The 25,881-nt window shown below is 50.6% G+C and overlaps 1 protein-coding gene across 5 annotated transcripts in view; it reads left to right on the top strand.

The window, feature by feature from the left end:
* LOC139228727 (lipoprotein lipase-like) overlaps nucleotides 1–24,703 on the top strand; it is a 43,154-nt gene extending 18,451 nt beyond the window's left edge. For 3 of the 5 annotated variants that reach the window (XM_070860018.1, XM_070860021.1, XM_070860019.1), the window contains 4 exons: nucleotides 4,875–4,995; nucleotides 11,374–11,613; nucleotides 14,099–14,200; nucleotides 16,826–24,703. In XM_070860018.1, coding sequence (XP_070716119.1) covers nucleotides 4,875–4,995; nucleotides 11,374–11,613; nucleotides 14,099–14,200; nucleotides 16,826–16,847 — 485 coding nt within the window. In that variant the 3' untranslated portion in view covers nucleotides 16,848–24,703. The remainder of the gene's footprint in view (nucleotides 1–4,874; nucleotides 4,996–11,373; nucleotides 11,614–14,098; nucleotides 14,201–16,825) is intronic. The other 2 variants (XM_070860020.1, XM_070860022.1) reach the window with 2 other exon arrangements.
* Nucleotides 24,704–25,881: the final 1,178 nt, after the last annotated feature.

Below are 25,881 nucleotides of genomic sequence, written 5' to 3' on the forward strand. Positions count from 1 at the left end.
GGGGGGGGGGAGGGGAGGGAGGGGTTTGTTACACGGCGAGTTGTGGTGATCTGGAATGTTCTGCTTGGATTGGTGGTGGAAGCTGATTCAATAGAATCCTAGAATAGTATAGTACAGAAGGAGGCCATTCAGCCCATCGAGTCTCAATCCGGTTCGCCCCCCTCCCCAGCTCTTTCCCCGTATCCCTGCAATTATCCAGTTCCCTTTCGAAGGGATTTGAACGTGTATCCACCGCCTGATCAGGCAGTGTGTCCCACATCCTCACCACTCGTTGACTAAAAACGTTTTTTCTTGTTGCCTCTGGATCTTTATCCAATCATCGTGAATCTGGGCCCTCTGCTTACCGACCCTTCAGTAACATTACAACACTCAAAAGAGAATTGCCTATATACTTGAAAAGGGGAATTTTGCTGGGCTACGGGCAAAGAGCGGGGTGTGGGGGGAGGTGGGACTGATTGAACAGCTCTGCCAAAGAGCGGCACAGGCTCGATGGGCCGAATGGCTTCCTGTGCTGTAGCACGCTGTGATTCTTCAGCTGGGATCAGGGGGCTGTGAAGTTTGTTGGAAAGCGGGCGTGCAGTGAGTTATTTTAGTAGAATGAGTTTTAATCATCAAAGCAGAAACACACGGGATTCTGAATAAATCCTTTATTGAGTTGTGACTGTGTTCCGACCTCACTCACTAAAAGCACCCACTGAGAGCGTGCCAGTACGGTGCAAATCCCACGCCAGTTAAATATTTCAGGACATGAATTTCTCCGGGTAGGAGCTGCCAGCGTGAGACGGATGTAGCTGTGCTGATTTGCAGGAGTAACATTCCACTGGCTTGTCCCGTGCCAGCTCTCGCTGCTTTGTTTTAACCCTTTCTCTGACATCTACAGCATTGGATTCCTGGAAGGTTCGAGCAAACTCGTGACCCGGTAAATCCTCACGGGGTGAGAGGTGGGCGGGTGTGGGCTGCGGTGCTGTGGGTCAGTCACTGGGCAAGGTGCTAGAGTGGGTGTGACTGCGTTGCTTACACAACCACAAACTGTACTGTGGTGTGTAAACCACTGCTTTACTTTGGCACAGACTGCATGAGGCCGGTTTCAGCTCTCGCCCTGCTCTGCTGGGTTCCCATACGGAAGAACATAACAATAAGGAGCAGGAGTTGGCCATTCAGCCCCTCGAGCCTGCTCCGCCATTCAATAAGATCATGGCTGTATATTTTTTTATATATAATTTTATAGTAAATCTGAAACTGGCACTATATCTTTCATCTTGGAAATTATGCATCAAGTCCTGGGGCCTTGAGTAGGGAACTATGCCATCCTCTGATGTGCTGCAGCTCCATTGTTTGAAGCTATTGTTCTACAGGATATTAACAGATTACCCATTGCTATGGAGGAATTCAAGGAAATTGCTATGATGGCTCCTGATCTGTGCTTATTTATATTTGCTGTTTTCCGTAGGTCATGCAAAAAGCTTGAGGAATACATAGGGACCATTGGTATCTGTAAAATCGATTTGGTGTGACATGCCAGTGGAGCTGAGTCCACAGCCAGATCAGCCATGATCTTGTTGAATGCTGGAGCAGGCTCGAGGGGCTAGATGGCCTACTCCTGTTCCTAATTCTTATGTTCTTATGTTCAACCTCAACTCCACTTTCCCACCCGATCCCCATATCCCTTGCTTCCCTTAATATCCAAAAATCTAGCGATCTCTGTCTTGAATATACCCAACAACTGAGTCTCCACAGCCTTCTGGGAGAGAGAATTCCAAAGATTCACCACCCTCTGAGTGAAGAAGTTTCTCCTCATCTCAGTCCTAAATGGCCGACCCCTTATCCTGTGACCCCTGGTTCTAGACTCCTCAGCCCGGGGGAAACACCCTCCCTGCATCTACCCTGTCAAGCCCTGTAAGAATTTTATATGTTTCAATGAGTTCACCTCTCATTCTTCCAAACTCTAGAGAATATAGGCCTAGTCTACTCAATCTGATGTTGAATCTACTCCGATGTTGGAGTCCATTATTAAAGAAGCAGTAGCAGGACATTTGGAAAAGCAAAATTCGGTCAGGCGGAGTCAGCATGGATTTATGAAGGGGAAGTCATGTTTGGAAAATTTGCTAGAATTCTTTGAGGATGTAACGAACAGGGTGGATAAAGGGGAACCAGTGGACGTGGTGTATTTGGACTTCCAGAAGGCATTTGACAAGGTGCCACATAAAAGGTTACTGCACAAGATAAAAGTTCACGGGGTTCGGGGTAATATATTAACATGGATAGAACAGAAAACAGAGAGTAGGGATAAATGGTTGGCAATCAGTAACCAGTGGGGTGCCGCAGGGATCAGTGCTGGGACCCCAACTATTTACAATCTAAATTAATGACTTGGAGGAAGGGACTGAGTGTAACGTAGCCAAGCTTGCCAACGCTACAAAGATGGGAGGAAAAGCAGTGTATGAGGAGGACACAAAAAATCTGCAAAAGGACATAGACAGGCTAAGTGAGTGGGCAAAAATTTGGCAGATGGAGTATGATGTTGGAAAGTGTGAGGTCATGCACTTTGGCAGAAAAAAAATCAAAGAGCAAGTTATTGGCCTTGAAATTCCGGTTTGGCCTTCCCGCGGGCATTTTAGAGAAAATATCCGCACTTACCTTAAGTTGCTGCCCACGTCCGCACTTCTGAGCCTGTGGCCTCCTTCGACTGGCAGTCGCAGCGCGTGCACGTGGGGATGTGCGCAGTGCTGGAGCTGGCCTCACATGGTTCTGGGCAGCCAATCAGGTAAGGTATCATAGTAATAGGAGTTCCGCAGGGTCCTAAACTCCTATTACTATGATTGTGATAGACCCAAAACACCCAAAACAGTAATTAAAAAAAAAAGAAAATAATTACACTACATTTATTTAAATTAAAGATATTAATATCTTACAAAAAAATAATTTCCCGATTTTTAAAAAAAAAGTTTTTTAAAATAAACTTACCGTTGTGCTAATATATGTTTTCATTTTATTTTTATATGTTTTTGTGTGTCCTAAAACACTTGCACCTGTAACAATAGGCTATGCACCTGCTTTTTCAGGCGCAAGATTTTTGAGGACATTTGTAAGCGTAAATATCGGAAATTTCCACTTACACGTGTCCTCGCTCCCGATCTGGCTACGATCAGTCGAGCCAGAAACTTGACGGATCGGAAATACCGGTTTCCAACACATGCGCATTGCGCGCTGGGAACCGGGATTTCCGATGCCTTCCCGGGTCCGTAGGAATTTCAGGGCCACCATATAAATGGAGAAAGATTGCAAAGTGCTGCAGTACAGCGGGACCTGGGGGTTACTTGTGCATGAAACACAAAAGGTTGGTATGCAGGTACAGTAAGTGATCAGGAAGGCAAATGGAATCTTGGGCTTTGTTGCAAAGGGGATGGAGTATAAAAGCAGGGAAGTCTTGCTACAGTTATACAGGGTATTGGTGAGGCCACACCTGGAATACTGCGTGCAGTTTTAGTTTCCATATTTAAGAAAAGATATACTTGCTTTGGAGGCAGTTCAGAGAAGGTTCACGTGATTGATTCCGGAGATGAGGGGGTTGACTTATGAGGAAAGGTTGAGTAGGTTGGGCCTCTACTCATTGGAATTCAGAAGAATGAGAGGTGATCTTATCGAAGCGTATAAGATTATGAGGGGGCGTGACAAGGTGGATGCAGAGAGGATGTTTTCACTGATAGGAGAAACTAGAACTAGGGGGCATAACCTTAGAATAAGGGGATACCCATTTAAAACTGAGACGAGGAGAAATTTCTTCTCTGAGGGTTGTGGATTTTTGGAACTCGCTGCCTCAGAGAGCTGTGGAAGCTGGTACATTGAATAAATTTAAGACAGAAATAGACAGTTTCTTAAATGATAAGGGAATAAGTGGTTATGGAGAGTGGGCAGGGAAGTGGACCTGAGTCCATGATCAGATCAGCCATGATCTTATTGAATGGCGGAATAGGCTCGAGGTGCCGTATGGCCTACTCCTGCTCCTATTTCTTATGTTATGTTCTTATCTCCCCTCATAGAACAATCCCCTCATCCCAGGAATCAGTCTGGTGAACCTTTGTTGCACTCCCTCTATGGCAAGTATATCCTTCCTTAGGTAAGGAGACCAAAACTGTACACAATACTCCAGGTGTGGTCTCACCAGGGCCCTATATAATTGCAGTAAGACGTCTTTACTCTTGTACTCAAATCCTTTTGTAATAAAGGCCAACATTCCATTTGCTTTCTCAATTGCTTGCTGTACCTGCATGTTAACTTTCAGTGATTGGTGTACAAGGACACCCAGGTCCCTCTGAACACCAACATTTTCCAATCTCTCACCATTTAAAAGATACTCTGATGTTGGATGGAGAGGCAGTTAATGGAGATCGGGCATGAGCCCGTGGGCAGGCTGTCTCCATTGGTTACTCCCACGTGTCACCTGGCAGTTGACTGAGGACATCATTGGTTGTGGAGCCAGCCTTCAGCTCAGTGCTAGAATCCCCACCTCCGAGTCAGAAGGTGGGTATGGGTGAACGCTCATTGAATGGAAGCCCATTCAACCCTCGCACCGTACAGGACTACCCCGCCCCCACAACCCACCCAGCGCCCGGTACAGTGATGGTTACGGCCATGGGAGGAGCCTGTCAGTATGCGAGTCAGCCTCCAAATCTTTCCACTGCTTCATGCTGTTCCCCGAGGGGGAGGTACCTCAGCAGCATTGCCTATGGGCCCACCGGAGAGAGAAGCAAAGAGAAGGTGCCTGCCCTGACCGGAGAGGCCCTAGAGACCACAGCACTGCTGTCTGCTATGCTCAGCACAAGCTGATTTGCACTGGCCCACCACTAACCAGACTCTTTTTCTTTCCTTCCCAGTTTATCACTACCAGCTGAAGATTCACTTCTCCAGCAAAATCACCCGCTTTGACATCGACCCCACGCTCTCCATTTCTCTTCGTGGGACTAAGGATGACGTTGAGAATCTTCACATTGAGATGTGAGTAAACACCACCCAACGACAAACTGTGTGTCAAAATAACTCCGCGTTACAGCAGCACGTTTGATCCGGCCTTGATTTGGCTACCGACAGGGTCAGCCAGCTGGACCCAGTCTCTCCCCGAGGAGATGTACGAGAGGTAACTGAGCAAATCCTCAATGGACCTAATGAGCGGTTGCAGAATCAGTCCGATGTGCGGCTCACGTTCCAATTGAGTGAGACACCATAGCAGGAGTTACCAGGGTCACGGGCGGGTGAATGGAGTGGGGGTGCACATCAGCCACGAGGTAGTGGCAGAACAGGCTCGAGGGACTGAATGTCCAACTCCTGTTCCTCGCTTTCTCTTCAGGATGAATTTTGTGTTTGTCAACTTGGGCGAGGTCAGCGCTGGAAATGGAAGCCCTTTCTTTTGCCCCGTATCCACAATGTCCAGGCCGCCACGAGTCTGAAGCAGGGCACAACTTGTCTCCACAATATCCTGGATCCCAGCACCGATCTGGCATTTCTGTTTCCCACACACTGTGGTTTCTCTGTGACTGACGGGTTTAATTAGAAATAAGCTGAGGCTGTTTGAAGCCGAACCCTTGGAACTGTCAGAGAGAGGAAAGCTTTGGATTGTTCTTCCCGAGGTCTGGCTGGGTGAGAGTCCGGCCCCAGTGGTTAAATCGGCAGTGTGGTAACCCACTGCGTTAACTGCCAGCCTGCCAAACTCAATCCCCGCTCTAAATCTAAAATTACTATTTATTTATATTCATTCTCAGCATGTGGGCACAGGATTACACGGGATATACGGTACAGGAACAGGCCATTCGGTCCAATCAGTCCATGTTTATGCTCCACTCGAGCCTCCTCCCGTCTTTCCTCATCTAAACCTATCACCATAACCCTCTATTCCCTTCTCCCTCGTACACTTGTCTAGCCTCCCCTTAAATGCATCGATACTATTCACTTCAACCGCTCCCTGTGGCAGCGAGTTCCACATTCTCACCACTCTCTGGGTAAAGAAGTTTCTCCTGAATTTCTTGGTGACTATCTTATATTGATGGCCTCTAGTTATGCTCTTCCCCACAAGTGGAAACATTCTCTCTGTATCCACTATCAAAACCTTTCATCATTTTAAAGACCTCTGTTAGGTCACCCCTCAGCCTTCTTTTTTCAAGAGAAAAGAGACCCAGCCTGTTCATCCTTCCCCGATATATATATACCTTCGCATTTCTGGTATCATCCTTGTAAATCTTCTCTGCACCCTCTCGAGTGCCTCTATATCCTTTTTATAATATGGCGACCAGAACTGTAACATTGTGGTCTAACCAAGGTTCGATACAGGTTTAGCATAACTTCCCTACTTTCCAATTCTATCCCTCTGGAAATGAACCTGAGTGTTGTTTGCTTTTGTTATGACCTTATTAACCTGCGTTGCTACTTTTAGTGATTTATGTATTTGTACTCCGAGATCCCTTTATTCCTCTATCCCATTTACATTCTTCTTTTCCAAGTAATACAAGGGCATCATTGGTAAGGCTGGTAGTTATTGCCCATTCCTAAACTGAGGGGCTTTCTAGGCCATTGTGTGGGACTGGTCACGTATAGGTCAGATCGGCTAAGGACGGCAGGACATTAGTGAACCAGTTGTTTTTGTATTTATTATTTATTGATTCATGGAATGTGGGCGTCGCTGGCAAGGCCGGCATCTATTGGCCATCCAGAATTGCCCCGGAGAAGGTGATGGTGAGCCGCGGTAATCCGTGTGGTGAAGGTGCTCCCACAGCGCTGACTTTGTCGTCGCGGTTTGTTACAACTGAGTGTCTCGCTGGGCCATTTCAGAGAGTTAGGAGTAAACCACGTAGCTGTGGGTATGGAGTGTGGAGTCACCTATAGGCCAGACCGGGTAAGGGCAGCAGGTTTCTAAAGGACGTCAGTGAACCAGATGGGTTTTTCAGTCAATCCATTCGCTTGTGTTTAAATTCCAGATTTATTTAATTAACTGAATTTAAATTCCCCAGCTGCCATGGGGGATTGGAACACATATCTCCGGATCATTAGTCCAGGACTCTGGATTACTGATCCAGTAACATAACCATTGTGCTGCCATACTCCTTCCAACAATCTGACAGATTTGTAGCTCAGAGGTGGTTTCGGTGGGGGCCGGGGGGCGGGGGGTTGTTTTGAGGTGGGGAGACCCGGAAGTCCGACTTTCCCGAATGCCCTGCAGTTTTTACATTTGTTGCTGTGGGTTTCCCGTCCACATTCATTATTCATCCGCGATCCCTCGTATCGAGGATGGCTTGCTTTCACGCCAAAAAAGGATGAGTTCACAGGTGTTTCAATAAAGGACCTAATATTGTGGATCCTGAAGGGTGGAAGATGCCTGTGCGTGGATTTTTGTACCGTGTGGTGGCCGTTGCACACCAGCCACCACACGGGCTTGACACTTTTTTAAAAAGGAGGGAGAGAGAAAACAGGGAATTATAGACCAGTTAGCCTGACATCGGTGGTGGGGAAAATGTTGAAATCAATTATTAAAGATGTAATAGCAACGCATTTGGAAAGCAGTGACAGGATCGGTCCAAGTCAACATGGATTTATGAAAGGGAAATCCTGCTTGACTAATTTTCTGGATTTTTTGAGGATGCAACTAGTAGAGTGGACAAGGGAGAACCAGTGGATGTGGTGTATTTGGACTTTCAAAAGGCCTTTGACAAGGTCCCACAAGAGATTAGTGTGCAAAATTAAAGCACATGGTATTGGGGGTAATGTACTGACGTGGCTAGAGAACTGGTTGGCAGACAGGAAGCAGAGAGTCGGAATAAACGGCAAGCAGTGACTAGTGGAGTACCGCAGGGTTCAGTGCTGGGACCCCAGCTATTTACATTATACATTAATGATTTAGATGAAGGAATTGAGTGTAATGTCTCCAAGTTTGCAGATGACACTAAGCTGGGTGGCGGTGTGAGCTGTGAGGAGGATGCTAAGAGGCTGCAGGGTGACTTGGACAGGTTAGATGAGTGGGCAAATGCATGGCAGATGCAGTATAAAGTGGATAAATGTGAGGTTATCCACTTTGGTGGTAAAAACAGGAGGACAGAATATTATCCGAATGGTGACAGATTAGGAAAAGGGGAGGTGCAACAAGACCTGGGTGTCATGGTTCATCAGTCATTGAAGTTTGGCATGCAGGTACAGTAGGCGGTGAAGAAGGCAAATGGCATGTTGGCCTTCATAGCTAGGGGATTTGAATATAGGAGCAGGGAGATCTTACTGCAGTTGTACAGGGCCTTAGTGAGGCCTCACCTGGAATATTGTGTTCAGTTTTGGTCTCCTAATCTGAGGAAGGACATTCTTGCTATTGAGGGAGTGCAGCGAAGGTTCACCAGACTGATTCCCGGGATGGCTGGGCTGTCATATGAGGAGACACTGGATCAACTGTGCTTGTATCCACTGGAGTTTAGAAGAATGAGATGGGATCTCATAGAAACATGTAAAATTCTGATGGGATTGGACAGGTTAGAGGCAGGAAGAATGTTCCCGTTGCTGGGGAGTTCCAGAACCTGGGGTCACAGTCTAAGAATAAGGGGTAAGCCATTTAGGACCGAGATGAGGAGAAACTTCTTCACTGAGTTGTTAACCTGTGGAATTCTCTACCACAGAAAGATGTTGAGGCCAGTTCATTAGATATATTCAAAAGGGAGTTAGATATGGCCCTTACGGCCAAAGGGATCAAGGGGTATGGAGAGAAAGCAGGAAAGGGATACTGAGGTTGAATGATCAGCCATGATCTTATTGAATGGTGGTGCAGGCTCGAAGGGCCGAATGGCCTACTCCTGCACCTATTTTCTGTGTTTCTATGTCTCTATGTTTGACAGAGTTAGGTTTTGGTCCAGTGGCAAGGATTAACCAGGATGACTGGAGACCAGCTCTGTTGCACTGACCCAGTGCGCACACATATTGCAGTGTGGGTTGGCCCGTGCTGCCCCGAGGCCCCTGGGCCCCGATCACATCCCTCCACAGTCTCTCGCCGCTCCTGCTGTACCTGCCCACGCTCCAATCACCGACCTGGACCTTGATGTCACTCTTTGCTGCATTCGCCCTCCTGCACCAGCTCGCGCTGATCCTGGGCCGCCGACCCTCTGCTCCTTTTATTGCCCCGACCTGCCGCTGTGTTCTCACGCAGGTCGGGGCCTGATCGGCAGGTTAGAGGCCCTGTTGGGCAGGACAAGACACGAGCCCAGCTGGTCAACTGGGGTGGCGGGGGGGGGAGCAGACAGATTGCCGGGGGGTGTCCGATCTCAGTGGTGGGGCGCGGCGAGCAGACAGATTGCCAGTGGGTGGGGGGGGAGGATATGGTGATTTCAGTGGGTATCATGTTGGGCCGGGGCAAGCACTCCCGCTCCTCCTGGCCCACAAGCAGTGCTGTAAAGGCACTCAACTCATGGATTCAGCCCCTCGCTCCTCCTTTCAGCTGCTGGATTTCCGGAAGCCTGGGAAACCCGGTCGACACGAGTTCAAAATAGAATGACTGTTAGAATGAAGGCAGGCGGCCTCATTATAATATTGACTGACCAACCCGCCTCCTGCAAGCGGATTGGTCGCCCGCCCCTTGTCCCGCCCTTCGTCCCGCGCAGTTAAATGCGGAAGTGGGCGGGTTGGGTTCCTGTTTCAGATTTTTTGAATTTTACCCTCCAACCCAACTGCAACCCACCCATTTTTGGGAGTTCAGAGTCCCCCTTGGCCACTTTTACTAATATCAGTTTTTATTTCCAGATTTTTCAAATATCTCAAACTGCCATGGTGGATTTAAACTCACGTTCCACTGAATTACTAGTCCAGGCCTCTGCATTACTCGTCCAGTAACATCACCATCACATGACTACACCCAATGGCCGGGCCAATTAGTTGCAAGGCCTGGAGATTTGAAAGGCAGTAATTACCAGCAATGTCCTTGTGTTACTGACTGAACATGAGAGTTCCGTTTTCAAGTATGAGCTCATGAAGGTGTAAAAGGTGCAACTGAGATGGCCGATAATATGTGTCCATGTTGAATTCGGACTTCTCAAAATCAAAGGGTTCTAAAACTGCACGGCAATGACGTAAAAGAAAAGGCTTGCATTTATATAGCGCCTTTCACGACCTCAGGATATCCCAAAGTGTAGTCACTGTTGTAATGTGGGAAACGCGGCAGCCAGTTTGTGCACAGCAAGCTCCCACCATTACCAATGTGGTAATGACCAGATCATCTGCTTTGGTGGTGTTGGTTAAGGGATAAATATTGGCCAGGACAACGGGGAGAACTCCCCTGCTCCTCTTTGGACAGTGCCGTGGGATCTTTTACATCCACTTGAGCAGGCAGACCTCGGTTTAACGTCTCATCCAAAAGATAGTTGAGGCTTCAGAGTCATTACCATCTAGATCAAAATCTATAGATGTTTATTGCTGCTTTAAGCTCAGCGCCACACTGAGTTGTCTGCTGTCTGATCTCAATCAATGGCCTACAGTCAGTAATCCAACGCTCTTTACTTTGGCACCGTCTGGTTTGCCGTCTTGAATGTTAATTTTTTTCCATTCCCCTGTTTCGAGTCTTTGATTTCCTTTTCTATTTTACAGTTTGTGTTTTCTTTGTGTTGATGTCAATCACACGCATCGTCGTCATCCTAGGGCAGTCTCTCGGAATCGAGGAAGACTTGCTTCCACTCTTAAAATGAGTCCTTAGGTGGCTGAACAGTCCAGTACGAGAGCCACAGACCCTGTCACATTGTGAGACAGCGAGGACGCTAACGTTGGTGCGTCTGTCCTCCCAGGGGATTTGCAAGATCTTGCGGAGACATCGTTGGTGGTATTTCTCCAGCGACTTGAGGTGTCTACTGTACATGGTCCATGTCTCTGAGCCATACAGGAGGGCGGGTATCACTACACACATCTGGGGATCATTTTCACCGCTATCCCCTACACCAGCTCACTCGAACCTCACTCTGTTGGTCTGCTGGACCCAACAGGAATGATTGTGACTGATCTTGAGCGAACCAATGGACTGGCAGTGCCAATCTGACTTCAGCACACGAGAGTGATGCTGGTGAGAACTTCCTTTATCCACCCTGGGGAGAGGCCTTTTCTCCCCTAGCAACACACGTACGCTGAGGGAATCACCGGGGGGGTTGGCAGGCTACAGCTGCACTGCCCCTGCAATCTACGTCCTGTGTGGGTCGCTAAGTACGGTACCACCCGTCGTACTACAACTGCCAAATACCCAATGTGGCGAGAGTTTACATCAACCGCCCCGTCCAGTGTCCGATCATTGCAACCCACAGTTGACCCACCGCTAACTCGTCTTCCCTTTGGTAAAGCTAGCAATGCTCACACGAGCTGTCTCATTCCTTTATTCAGCATGGAGAGGTTTGCACCCAACAAGACCCACTCATTCCTGGTAGTGACGGAGATGGACATTGGAGATCTGGTGCTGATTAAGTTTAAGTGGACGTCGTCCTTAACCTGGAATTCACTCTGGAAAAGCATGAAGAGTTCCGTGTCCTGGTCCAACCTGTCGCTCTGGACCACCTCTCTCCTTTCCCAATCTGATATCCACGTTCGCAGGATCCGAGTCAAGTCTGGAGAAACACAAAAAAAGTAAGGAGGGAGTGACTGAACAGAAGTATTCTCTAAGCTGATTTGACGTGCTTTGCTACAGGTGCGAGGGGACACCAGCTCGGTTAGAGATACAGCTACCTTTAGTGGAACATTATACAAGCGCCCCCTTATTCGAGGGGCACTAAACCGACAAATAAACAAATTAAACTTTAGACATTAAGTGGTTCAAATTAAAATTTGGTTGCCAGGGGTGATGATGAACTCCAGTCCCTCCAGCGCCCACCTCACGCGGAAGGCCGCGAGCGTACCGGTGGACACCACGTGCTCCATCTCCAGGGACACCCTGGCTCGGATGTAACCGTGGAAGAGAGGCAGGCAGTCGGGCTGAACGACCCCCTCGACCGTCCGCTGCCTGGACCGGCTGATGGCCCCCTTGGCCGTGCCCAGGAGCAGTCCTACAAGGAGGCCCCCCGACCTGCCCCAGTTAGAGATACAGAGAGCAGTTGTCCTTCCTCTCAAGATATAAATGGTCGATTGTAAGGACGTGGTGTAGATCATTGATGGTCTTCCCCTCACACTGGTGTTCTGGGAAATACGATGGCTACTGTTTGACGTTGTCTCGTGTGATATAAATAGAATGACACAGTGTTTACTGCACAGGAACAGGCCATTCGGCCGAACCGCTCCACACCAACCTCCTCCCACCCCTCTTCATCTCCCTCTGTCAGTATATCCTTCTATCCCTTCTCCCGCATGTGTTTATCCAGCTTCCTTTTAAATGCATCATTAACAGGATAGACTGGAAAAATCTCTGAATTATTCCTGCTGTGTAGTTTCATTTGCATCATCATTGGGATGGAACGGTGGAGTTTCTCAATAAACCAGTTCCACCTCTCGCCGTGGAGCCTCTCGGGCAGTCTCTGAGACACAGTGTTCTACCGGCGCTGACCCTCTGAACCCGTCCCATCAGCACTGCTGGCCAGGGAGGGGACCTCTCGTGTCAGGACCTGTGTGTAAAACCGTGTCACAGTGCACCGTGTCTCCCCTTGCTCACAATGCAACGATTGTACTGAACACAGCCGAAACAAAGGAAGACTTACATTTATATAGCGCCTTTCATGGCCACCGGACATCTCAAAGCGCTTTACAGCCAATGAAGTACTTTTGGAGTGTAGTCACTGTTGGCAACTTGCGCACAGCAAGCTTCCACATTCAGCAACGTGATAATGAGCAGATAATCTGTTTTTGTTATGTTCATTGAGGGATAAATATTGGCCAGGACACCAGGGATAACTCCCCTGCTCTTCTTTGAAATAGTGCCATGGAATCTTTTACATCCACCTGAGAGGGCAGACAGGGCCTCAGTTTAACGTCTCATCTGAAAGATGGCCCCTCCGATGTGCAGCACTCCCTCAGTACTGACCCTCCGACAGTGCAGCGCTCCCTCAGTACTGCCTCTCCGACAATGCAGCGCTCCCTCAGTACTGTCCCTCCGACAGTGCGGCACTCCCTCAGTACTGCCTCTCCGACAGCGCAGCACTCCCTCAGTACTGCCCCTCCGACAATGTGGCACTCCCTTAGTACTGCCCCTCCGACAGTACGGGGCTCCCTCGGTACTGCCCCTCCGACAGTGCGGCACTCCCTCAGTACTGCCCCTCCGACAGTACGGGGCTCCCTCGGTACTGCCCCTCCGACAGTGCGGCACTCCCTCAGTACTGCCCCTCCGACAGTACGGGGCTCCCTCAGTACTGCCCCTCCGACAGTGCGGCACTCCCTCAGTACTGCCCCTCCGACAGTACGATGCTCCCTCGGTACTGCCCCTCCGACAGTACGGGGCTCCCTCGGTACTGCCCCTCCGACAGTGCGGCACTCCCTCAGTACTGCCCCTCCGACAGTATGGGGCTCCCTCGGTACTGCCCCTCCGACAGTGCGGCACTCCCTCAGTACTGCTCTGGAGTGTCAGCCTAGGTTTATGTGCTCGAGTCCCTGGAGTGGGACTCCAAACCACAACCTTCTGCCTCAGAGGCGAGAGTGCTGTCCACTGAGCCACAGCTGGCACTGATACAGCAGTGTTCTTAAATAACTTTTTATTTGGGCACAGTTGTGGATCAGAGCTGAAGCTGTAACAGCTTCCAAGACACAGGTTGGGCGCGGGAGTCCGCGTTATTGGGACATTGGTTACTGCAGTTGGTTTGACAGACATGTGGACATGGGACAAGTTACAATTGGGGATACTCCCTGTACCAGGGTGGCTGCATGCTTTCCATGGACCAGAGTCAGCGCCACCCTGTACCACACTAAGGATTTAAAGGTCCCCTGGTGACCCTTGTTTGTGAGGCGCTATAACGGAGAATTCACGAATAAAAATATGAGAGGAAGATGATTAAGACCAAACTCTCGGATGTGAAAGATTATTAGACAATGAAATATTAAAGAAAGCCTTTAGAGTTATCTTTTGCGTTTGAGTTATGTTGAAATGGGTTTTGGCGATGAGTGGCCTGCTGATGTGTCTCTGCCGCTCTAGGATGGTGTTCTGTTTGAAGGAAGCCTCGGCTGCAATCGCCCCCTCGCAGGAAGCCACCTTTGTCAAATGTCCGGCCAGCCTGGAGCTAACATCCAGTGTGAGGTAAGGACGAGCTGCCACTAACTCTCCCTACCTTCTCACAGAGTCAGAGAGATTTACAGCACAGAGGGAGGCCATTTCGGCCCATCGTATCCGTGCCGGCCGACCAAGAGCTACCCAGCCTAATCCCACTTTCCAGCTCTCGGTCCGTAGCCCTGTGGGTTACGGCACTTTAAGTGCACATCCAAGTATTTTTTAAATGTGGTGAGGGTTTCTGCCTCTACCTCCCTTTCAGGCCGTGTGTTCCAGACCCCCACCGCCCTCTGGGTGAAAACATTTCCCCTCGTATCTCCTCTAAACCTCCCTCAATTACTTTAAATCTATGCCCCCTGGTTGTTGACCCCTCTGCCAAGGGAAATAGGTCCTTCCTATCCACTCTATCCAGGCCCCTCATAATTTTATACACCTCAATAATGTTCCCCCTCAGCCTCCTCTGTTCCAAGGAAAACAAACACAGCCTATTCAATCTGTCCTCATAGGTAAAATTCTCCAGTCCAGGCAACATCCTCGTAAATCTCCTCTCTACCCTCTCTAGTGCAATCACATCTTTCCTGTAATATTTGACCAGAACTGCACGCAGTACTCCAGCTGTGGCCTAACCAGTGTTTTATACAGTTCAAGCATAACCCCCCTGCTCTTGTATTCTATGCCTCGGCTATTAAAGGCAAGTATCCCGTATGCCTTCTTAACCACCTTATCCACCTGGCCTGTTACCTTCAGGGATCTGTGGACCTGCACTCCAAGGTCCTTCTGTTCCTCTACTTCAGTGTCCTACCATTTAATGTGTATTCCCTTGCCTTGTTAGCCCTCCCCAAATGCATTACCTCACACTTCTTTGGATTGAATTCCATTTTCCACTGTTCTGCCCACCTGACCAGTACATTGATATCTTCCTACAGTCCGCTGCTTTCTTCTTCATTATCAATCACACGGCCAATTTTAGTGTTATCTGTAAACTTCTTAATCATACTCCCAACATTCAAGTCCAAGTCATTGATGTATACCACAAAAAGCAAGGGACCCAGCACTGAGCCCTGCGGAACCCCACTGGAAACATCCTTCCAGTCACAAAGACAACCATCAACCATTACCCTTTGCTTCCTGCCTCTGAGCCAATTTTGGATCCAACTTGCCACTTTGCCCTGGATCCCATGGGCTTTTACCTTCGTGACCAGTCTGCCATATGGAACCTTATCAAAAGCTTTGCTAAAATCCATATACACTACATCAAACATATTACACTCATCTACCCTCCTGGTTGCCTCCTCGAAAAATTCAATCAAGTTAGTCAGACAGGACCTTCTCTGAACAAATCCATGCTGACTGTCCTTCCTCCATCTCCAAAATCCCACAGCCGAGCAGAGGCAGTAACTGAGCAGTGGCCGTCGTTCCCTGCCCTATCGCATCGGTTATATAAAGTGTCCGCAGAGCGTGGAACTGGGGTTTGGACCCTGCTACAAGCTCTTTGATTCTTAGGAGCAGGAGTCAGCCATTTGGCTCCTCGAGCCTGCTCCGCCATTCAATAAGATCATGGCTGATCCGATCTTGGCCCCAACTCCACTTCCCCGTCCGCTCCCCATGACCCTTGACAAGGTGTGAACTGTGCATTGGAGCAGTTTAATTGTCTGACAGCAATTGGAAAACCCGCTCGGTTAAAGTGTATCAGCATTTCAAATTCCCCTTGCCCTTCAAAGAACCTGCCATTTGATGAACTTGGGATCAAAGACTCGGCCCATAGGATAGCATTTCACCAGCGGGAAGCATAAGGAGGAACGGATTTCCTCCTCCCTCTCCCGTCGCTTTGGGAATTTCCCTCCAGAGGTGATGGCAGCTGATTGGCTGGTGACAGGAATGCCTCCTCTGACGTACCTGCCATCATAGATGCCTCAGCAGGGTGCAGTGTCAGAGCACTGTTGCATTGAAGGCCACCATTTTCAGGCAGCACTTGGTGTGGGGGATAGGGGGGGGAGGCGGGGGTGCTTTAAAATGTAACAGCCGCCTCGCCTGGTATAATCAATCACACGCTTTTGGAATTTGAAGAAATTCTATAGCAGCAGTGAGGGGCTCCAGCCAGCCTCTGCTCAGGCACCTTGTCCAGTTCCCGTCTCTTAGATCGTTGTAGGATCTCGCCTATCCATTAACACTCGAAGTTCTAACCAGGTGGAGTGGGACAGAGACACGGGGTGAATTTAACCCTCTTTGCCCAGCATAAACCTGGCGGCTGGGCAGTTCAAATCTCCCGGGCTCCAAAGGCCGCCACGATCGCAACAGCTGCAATTTGAAGCTGTGCTCCCGAGCAGGCAGCAAGGACAGATGCCCGGAGCCAATGGGGTCCTTCTTTACACGAGCAATGGCGTGGCCCCGTGACGTCATTGAGACCCGACTGTAATTTTAACTCGGGCCTGAGCAGGGAGTCCGCCCAGAGTGAAAGTCAGGGCCACAGTGAGGGGTGGGTGAGGAGGCTGCCATTTGCCTCCCCAGCTGACGGATATTGAGGTTCAGGCACAGCTGCCGGCCTGGCTTTCAGGTGCACACCAGCAGAACCGGTGCACCTGTTACTGAGCAGGGCTGTGTCGCTGACTGATGTCCATCTCTGTGTCGCTGACCTTGTATCTCTCTCTATTGCAGTCCCCACGGTCACAACCACTGAGCGGAATTACTGCCGACGTTCCACTGGACCAAATCGATACACTTAGAATCAGCACCGGCCAGCAAATGTCTGTCCCCACATCAAGACGCCCCTTTAGACATTGTCTTTACTTTTTGAGATGGTATTTATTTGTATATATTGTAAAATTACTGTAAATATCCTGTAAGATAGTTGCCAATGAACCTGTTGAACCCGTTTGTTAGATATTGTTTGCATTGTGATATTGCCAAAATAATTTAGCTATTTTATATAAGATGGTATCCAAAGATGTACAGTGCATTAACCCCTCCCTCCTGCTGTATTGGTATAGTCTACAGTGCATTAACCCCTCCCTCTTGCTGTGTTGGTATAGTCTACAGTGCATTAACCCCTCCCTCTTGCTGTATTGGTATAGTCTACAGTGCATTAACCACTCCCTCCTGCTGTATTGGTATAGTCGACAGTGCATTAACCCCTCCCTCCTGCCTCATTGGTACAGTCGACAGTGTGCCGACCCCTTCTTATGACCTCTCTGCCTGCTCCACGATGATACGCAGGCCGTGATCCTGACCAATTGATCCACCACAGACCCAATCCACGTCCGGACCGGGGTCAAGCAGGGCTGCATCATCGTCCCAACCCTCTTCTCGATCTTTCTCACTGCAGTGCTCCATCTCACACTCAACAAGCTCCCCGCTGGAGTGGAACTAAACTATAGAACCAGTGGGAACCTGTCCAACCTTCGTCGTCTCCATGCTAGATCCAAGATCGTCCCAACCTCTGTCATCGAGCTACAGTACACGGACGACGTTTGTGTCTGCGCACATTCAGAGACTGAACTCCAAGTCATGGTCAACATCTTCACCGAGGCGTACAAAAGCATGGGCCTTACACTAAACATCCGTAAGACAAAGGTCCTCCACCAACCTGACCCCACCACACAGCACTGGCCCCCAGTCATCAAGATCCACGGCACGGCCTTGGACAACGTGGACCATTTTCCATACCTCGGGAGCCTACTGTCAGCATGGGCAGACGTCGGTGACTAGGTCCAACACTGCCTTCAGTGTCCCAGTGCAGCCTTCGTCACCTGAGAAAGAGAGTGTTTGAAGACCAGGACCTTAAATCTGGCACCAAGCTCATGGTCTACAGGGCAGTAGTGATACCCACCCTCCTTATTGGCTCAGAGACGTGGACCATATGCAGTCGACACCTCGAAGTGCTGGAGAAATACCACCAGTGCTGGAGAAATACCACCAGTGCTGCCTCCACAAGATCCTGCAAATCCCCTGGGAGGACAGATGCACCAACGTTAGTGTCCTCGACCAGGCCAACATCCCCAGCATCAAAGCACTGACCACACTTGACCAGCTCCACTGGGCAGGCCACATTGTTCGCATGCCCGACACAAGACTCCTAAAGTAAGCGCTCTACTCGGAAACGTTTCAAGGACACCCTCAAAGCCTCCTTGATAAAGTGCAACATCCCCACCGACACCTGGGAGTCCCTGGCCAAAGACCGCCCTAAGTGGAGGAAGTACATCCGGGAGGGCGCTGAGCTCCTCGAGTTTCATCGCCGAGAGCATGCAGAAATCAAGCGCAGGCAGCAGAAGGAGCGTGCAGCAAACCAGTCCCACCCACCCCTTCCCTCAACGACTGTCTGTCCCACCTGTGACAGGGACTGTAATTCCCGTATTGGACTGTTCAGCCACCTGAGAACTCACTTTGAGTGGAAGCAAGTCTTCCTCGATTCCGAGGGGCTGCCTCTGATGATGATGATGACCTGCTCATAAAGCCACAGTCCTGCGTGACTTCCTTTTAAAAAGCTGTTACTAAAAACCTGTTCTTAGCTCCTCGTTGGTTGTTGCCGAAGAGATTTGTGGCTCCATTGCCCAAAGGACTGTCTGTAATGATGAGGCTTTGAATTGTGAATGTGCTGTAACCGAGGCTGACGTGGTGGTGTTTGGGTGTGAAGGTCACACCCTGAACACAAACACACTGTGTGCACATTCAAACACTACTTCTCCTGTTTGAAAGAAAGACTTGCATTTATATAGCGCCTTTCATGACCACCGGACATCTCAGCGCTTTCCAGCCAATGAAGTACTTTTTGGAATGTAGTCACTGTTGTAATGTGGGGAACGCAGCAGCCAATTTGTGCACAGCAAGCTCCCACAAACAGCAATGTGATAATGACCAGATAATCTGTTTTTTGTTATGTTGTTGGAGGGATAAATATTGACCCCAGGACACAGGGGATAACTCCCCTGCTCTTCTTCGAAATAGTGTCGTGGGATCTTTTACATCCACCTGAGAGAGTAGTCAGGGCCTTGGTCTCATCCGAAAGACGGCCCCTCCGACAGTGCAGCACTCCCTCAGTACTGCCCCTCCGGCAATGCGGCACTCCCTCAGTACTGCCCCTCCGACAATGCGGCGCTCCCTCAGTACTGCCCCTCCGACAGTGTAGCACTCCCTCAGTACTGCCCCTCCGGCAATGCGGCACTCCCTCAGTACTGCCCCTCCGACAATGTGGCACTCCCTCAGTACTGCCCCTCCGACAATGTGGCACTCCCTCAGTACTGCCCCTCCGACAGTGCGGCGCTCCCTCTGAAGTGTCGGTTTAGATTATATGCTCAAGTCTGTGGAGTGGGACTTGAACCCACAACCTCCTGACCCTGAGGGTGAGGGTGCTGCACAGTGAGCACTAACCTACCGACCCATCATTCACTGCCAGCCTGCCCCTGGACAAGTTTTGCCAACTCCGCGACCCTGAATTGCAGCCCCCTCGGCCTGCCAGCCCTGCAGGACTGCCCTGGGGTCTCTAGGGATTGGGGAATAATCTCCAGGATACTGCTTGCACAACCCCGGTGAAAAGCCGTCGGGGCAGCAAAACCAAACTGTCTGTCTCGTTTTCCATTTCCTTTGAACGTGTTTGTTTGAGTTATGAAAATATTGGAGGCGGAGAATAGATTGTTTGACTGGGCGGGCGGTGGGAGACGGGAGGTCAGGTAATGAATATATCCAACGTGGCGACCCTGGTTGTGGCGGGACGTTACGTGGACTATTCCACGTCCTGCGGCCCAAGCTTTACTTTCCCCTGCGGCATCTCATGTGTCTGTCACTGAATCGCGGAGGCGGCCCACCAACTCCTCAGCCCAGCAGTTAGGCCCTGTGATGGCAGCTGTTCATTTGATGGAGGAACCCGAGCCTGAGGACTTGGGCTGATGGTGTTTGATCTGTGTTCGAGGAATATTTTGTAATCGAGCCTTACTGACCGGGCCTGCACTCCCAGTGCCTGTACTGACTGGGCCTACACTTCCAGTGCCTGTACTGACTGGGCCTGCACAGACTGGGACTGCACTCCCAGTGCCTGTACTGACTGGGCCTGCACTCCCAGTGCCTGTACTGACTGGGCCTGCACTCCCAGTGCCTGTACTGACTGGGCCTGCACTCCCAGTGCCTGTACTGACTGGGCCTGCACTTCCAGTGCCTGTACTGACTGGGCCTGCACTCCCAGTGCCTGTACTGACTGGGCCTGCACAGACTGGGACTGCACTCCCAGTGCCTGTACTGACTGGGCCTGCACTCCCAGTGCCTGTACTGACTGGGCCTGCACTTCCAGTGCCTGTACTGACTGGGCCTGCACTCCCAGTGCCTGTACTCCCAGTGCCTGTACTGACTGGGCCGACACTCCCAGTGCCTGTACTGACTGGGCCTACACTTCCAGTGCCTGTGCTGACTGGGCCTGCACTCCCAGTGCCTGTACTGACTGGGCCTGCACTCCCAGTGCCTGTACTGATTGGGCCTGCACTCCCAGTGCCTGTACTGACAGGGCCTGCACTCCCAGTGCCTGTACTGACTGGGCCTACACTTCCAGTGCCTGTACTGACTGGGCCTACACAGACTGGGCCTGCACTCCCAGTGCCTGTACTGACTGGGCCTGCACAGAGTGGGCCTGCACTCCCAGTGCCTGTACTGACTGGGCCTACACTTCCAGTGCCTGTACTGACTGGGCCTGCACAGACTGGGCCTGCACTCCCAGTGCCTGTACTGACTGGGCCTGCACTCCCAGTGCCTGTACTGACTGGGCCTGCACTCCCAGTGCCTGTACTGACTGGGCCTACACTCCATCTGCCAAACCTTAGCCCATTCGCTTAACCTATCTAAATCTCTTTGCAGCCTCTCTGTGTCCTCTACACAACCTGCTTTCCCACTAATCTTTGTGTCATCTGCAAATTTTGTTACACTACACTCTGTCCCCTCTTCCAGGTCATCTATGTATATTGTAAACAGTTGTGGTCCCAGCACCGATCCCTGTAGCACACCACTAACCACCGATTTCCAACCCGAAAAGTACCCATTTATCCCGACTCTCTGCTTTCTGATAGCCAGCCAATTCTCGATCCATGCTAATACATTTCCTCTGACTCCGCGTACCTTTATCTTCTGCAGTAACCTTTTGTGTGGCACCTTATCGAATGTCTTTTGGAAATCTAAATACACCACATCCATTGCTACATCTCTATCCACCATGCTCGTTATATCCTCAAAGAATTCCAGTAAATTAGTTAAACATGATTTCCCCTTCATGAATCCATGTTGCGTCTGCTTGATTGCACTATTCCGATCTAGATGTCCCGCTATTTCTTCCTTAATGATAGCTTCAAGCATTTTCTCCACTACAGATGTTAAACTAACCGGCCTACAGTTACCTGCCTTTTGTCTGCCCCCTTTTTTAAACAGAGGCGTTACATTAGCTGCTCTCCAATCTGCTGGTACCTCCCCAGAGTCCAGAGAATTTTGGTAGATTATAACGAATGCATCTGCTATAACTTCCGCCATCTCTTTTAATACCCTGGGCTGCATTTCATCAGGACCAGGGGACTTGTCTACCTTGAGTCCCATTAGCCTGTCCAGCACTACCTCCCTAGTGATAGTGATTGTCTCAAGGTCCTCCCTTCCCACATTCCCGTGACCATCAATTTTTGGCATGGTTTTTGTGTCTTCCACTGTGAAGACCGAAGCAAAATAATTGTTTAAGGCCTCAGCCATTTCCACATTTCCCATTATTAAATCCCCCTTCTCATCTTCTAAGGGACCAACATTTACTTTAGTCACTCTCTTCCATTTTATATATCGGTAAAAGCTTTTACTTTTATGTTTTGCGCAAGTTTACTTTCGTAATCTATCTTTCCTGTAAGGTCCTGTCCCCTCAGTACAGATCCACACGAGGCATGTAGTGAAGTCAAGGTCACTCTGGACCTGCACCTTTATTTCACAGCTCTGGAATGCTGTACTTGCCTGAGACCTGTCCTTATATACCTGTCTCTTGCAAGTGCACCCCTGGTGGTAAGGTATGCTGGTGGTTACAGGTCATATCTTATTACAGTCATGTATAGCATGTTAGGATATAATAATGTAAGATACATGACATTTCCTTTCTTTATTGCTTTCTTAGTCATTCTTTGCTGTCGTTTAAAATTTCCCCAATCTTCTAGTTTCCCACTAACCTTGGCCATCTTATACGCATTGGTTTTTAATTTGATATTCTCCTTTATTTCCTTGGTTATCCACGGCTGGTTATCCCTTCTTTTACCGCCCTTCTTTTTCACTGGAATATATCTTTGTTGAGCCCAGTGCCTGTACTGACTGGGCCTGTGCTCCCAGTGCCTATACTGACTGGGCCTGTGCTCCAGTGCCTGTACTGACTGGGCCTACACTCCCAGTGCCTGTACTGACTGGGCCGACACTCCCAGTGCCTGTACTGACTGGGCCTGTGCTCCCAGTGCCTGTACTGATTGGGCCTGTGCTCCCAGTGCCTGTACTGATTGGGCCTGTGCTCCAGTGCCTGTACTGACTGGGCCGACACTCCCAGTGCCTGTACTGACTGGGCCGACACTCCCAGTGCCTGTACTGACTGGGCCGACACTCCCAGTGCCTGTACTGACTGGGCCGACACTCCCAGTGCCTGTACTGACTGGGCCTACACTCCCAGTGCCTGTACTGACTGGGCCGACACTCCCAGTGCCTGTACTGACTGGGCCTGTGCTCCCAGTGCCTGCACTGACTGGGCCTATACTCTCAGTGCCTGTACTGATTGGGCCTGCGCTCCCAGTGCCTGTACTGACTGGGCCTGTGCTCCCAGTGCCTGTACTGACTGGGCCAACACTCCCAGTGCCTGTACTGATTGGGCCTGTGCTCCAGTTTCTGTACTGACTGGGCCGACACTCCCAGTGCCTGTACTGACTGGGCCTACACTCTCAGTGCCTGTACTGACTGGGCCTGTGCTCCCAGTGCCTGTACTGACTGGGCCTGTGCTTGCAGTGCCTGTACTGACTGGGCCGACACTCCCAGTGCCTGTACTGACTGGGCCTACACTCCCAGTGCCTGTACTGACTGGGCCTACACTCCCAGTGCCTGTACTGACTGGGCCTGTGCTCCCAGTGCCTGTACTGACTGGGCCTACACTCCCAGTGCCTGTACTGACTGGGCCTACACTCCCAGTGCCTGTACTGACTGGGCCTACACTCCCAGTGCCTGTACTGACTGGGCCTACACTCCCAGTGCCTGTACTGACCGGGCCTGCACTCCCAGTGCCTGTACTGAATGGGCCGGCACTCCCAGTGCCCAGTGTGTTTCAATGGGGCAGGTACACAGTGTGTGACCTGGGAAAGCCGGTCACATGCACGCGCGCTGGAAACCAGCTTTTCTGTTCTGTCAAGCTGGAGCCTGACAGATCCTCCGCATCTCAGGAGCGAGGACATTTGCACGGGCAGGATTGCGGGATATACCCATATCTTGCCCGGCAAATGTCCTGAAAACTCTTGCGTCCGATAAAAGCAGCACATAGCCTACTGTTAAAGGCATAAGAGTTTTAAAACACGCACAAACACAATTAAATTAAATTAAATAAACACACTTTATTGTTAAAAACTCTGCCCATTACGGTAAGTTTATTTAAAACCATAATTAAAAAATGTGATAAATATTTTTTTATAATACATTAATAACTTTAATTTAAATGAATCTTAAATATGTAGTGTATATTTTCTATTTTTTTATTAGTGTTTGGGGATTTCTCATTCACAATAATGGGAACGCCAATTTACAGAGTTCCTGTTATTATGAATGAGAAAATACTATAGCTTGATTGGCTGCCCAGAGCCATGTGACAGCAGTTTACGGATGAGCCTATGAGCATGCGCTGCGGCGCGCAGGGAGAGGAGGCCCGGGGTACGCATCTTTTTCCAGTCGTGTGCGCCGGAAGAGCTCGACCGGGATTTTTAGGCCGATGATTCTCAGAAGCTGCTTACCCTTTGGCAGAGTAAGATCGACAGGCCACACACAGCAGCCTCGGCTGATACCCAGTGGATGGTTGCTGCCCCAGTGTATCATGGCGTTAACTTATAGAGGACCCCACAGTACAACCTGTAGGATCAAACCTTGCAAACAGTGGACAACCATCAACCGCCTCACAATCAATCAGGGTAGATGCTGCCACCTTTTTCAAAAGGTGTAAGATTGAAGCACCCCCATCATGCGACTATTTAGCTCCTAATCAGACCCTGGAGCATGCCATCGAGCACTGCCCTCAGAGGTAATTTGCAGGCAGCCTACAAGATATCCACGCTGTTACACCGGAAGCTTTGGCCTGGCTATCCAACTTGGGTATTGATATTTGATTTGATTTGCTACTACCATACGAAAGAAGAAGACGACGATGGTATTAACGAGCGTAACTTGAGCTGTGCGCCTCTGTAACACCAGGGCACTGCAAATACAAGTCACGTGACAGGAAGTGAGATCAGGGACTGTCGTTGGGTTGATGTAAATATTTACAGATTCTTTTTGTCTTAATAAAGCTGCAGATTTAAACCAGCCCTGTTGTCGATGTTTGGAACTGGCGCGTCAGTGAGGCGGGGCTCAGCGAAGGTTCCTGCCTGCAGCTTTGGCAGAGAGAAGAAAACTGAGTCGCTCGCGCGCAAAAAGCAGACAACTGTGAAGTGGGGTTAGGGTTAGCGTGGGGAATGGGCAATGGGCAGCGATGGCAGACGACAAAAGGCCGATTTTAGCCCTGCTCGCCCAGGCAGTTAATAGTCGGCATCTTCCCACTGCCTTCCAGTGCCGTCCGTCTCGAAATACATAGATCGGGCCGGAGTGACGTCACGGGGGCCCGACTGCACGTAACCCAAGGGCTATCCCACCAAGGCCTTCCCCCGATCCAAACAGACCCCTCCCACCGACCCAATGCGACCGGGCCCCCACCCCCAACCCGGCCCTCCCCCGACCCAACCTGACCCCTCCCCCCAACCCAACCCGGCCTCTCCCCCACCCCCGACCCAAACCAGCCTCCCCCCGACCCGACCGGGCCCCGGGCCCCAACCCCCAACCCGGTCCTCCCCTGACCCAACCTGACCCCTCCCCCCAACCCAACCCAGCCTCTCCCCCACCCCCGACCCAAACAGACCCTTCCCATCGACCCAACCCGACCGGGCCCCCACCCCCAACCCGGCCCTCCCCCGACCCAACCTGACCCCTCACCCCAACCTCACCCCTCCCCCCAACCCAACCCGGCCTCTCCCCAACCCAACCCAGCCCTCCCCCGACCCAACCCAACCCGGCCTCTCCCTCACCCCCGACCCAAACCGGCCCCTCCCCCCGACACAAACCGACCCCGACCTCCGACCCAACCCGGCCTCTCACCCCGACCTGGCCCCTCCCCCTGACCCAACCCGATCTGGCCCCTCTCCCCGACCCAACCCGCCCCTCGCCCCAACCCAACGTGGCCCCTCCCCCTACCAACCTGGCCCCTCCCCAACCCAGCCCCTCCCCCCAACCCAACCCGGCGCCCCCCCGCACGCACCCCCCCCACTGACCCGGCTGCAAACAGCGAAGGGACCAGAAAAGTAAACAAAGCTCTTTGTTGCCTTTTGGGCCGGGGGGAGCGGGTCACCTCGCTGACTGCCTATTCCCCGATACCTCAGCTTCCCCTCCCCCGCCATGGCCTCCTGCTGCCCGAGGTCCCGCGCTCGCAGCTGGGGTCGGGCGGCAGACTG

Source organism: Pristiophorus japonicus, chromosome 18, assembly GCF_044704955.1.
Source record: "Pristiophorus japonicus isolate sPriJap1 chromosome 18, sPriJap1.hap1, whole genome shotgun sequence".
Lineage (NCBI taxonomy): Eukaryota > Metazoa > Chordata > Chondrichthyes > Pristiophoridae > Pristiophorus > Pristiophorus japonicus.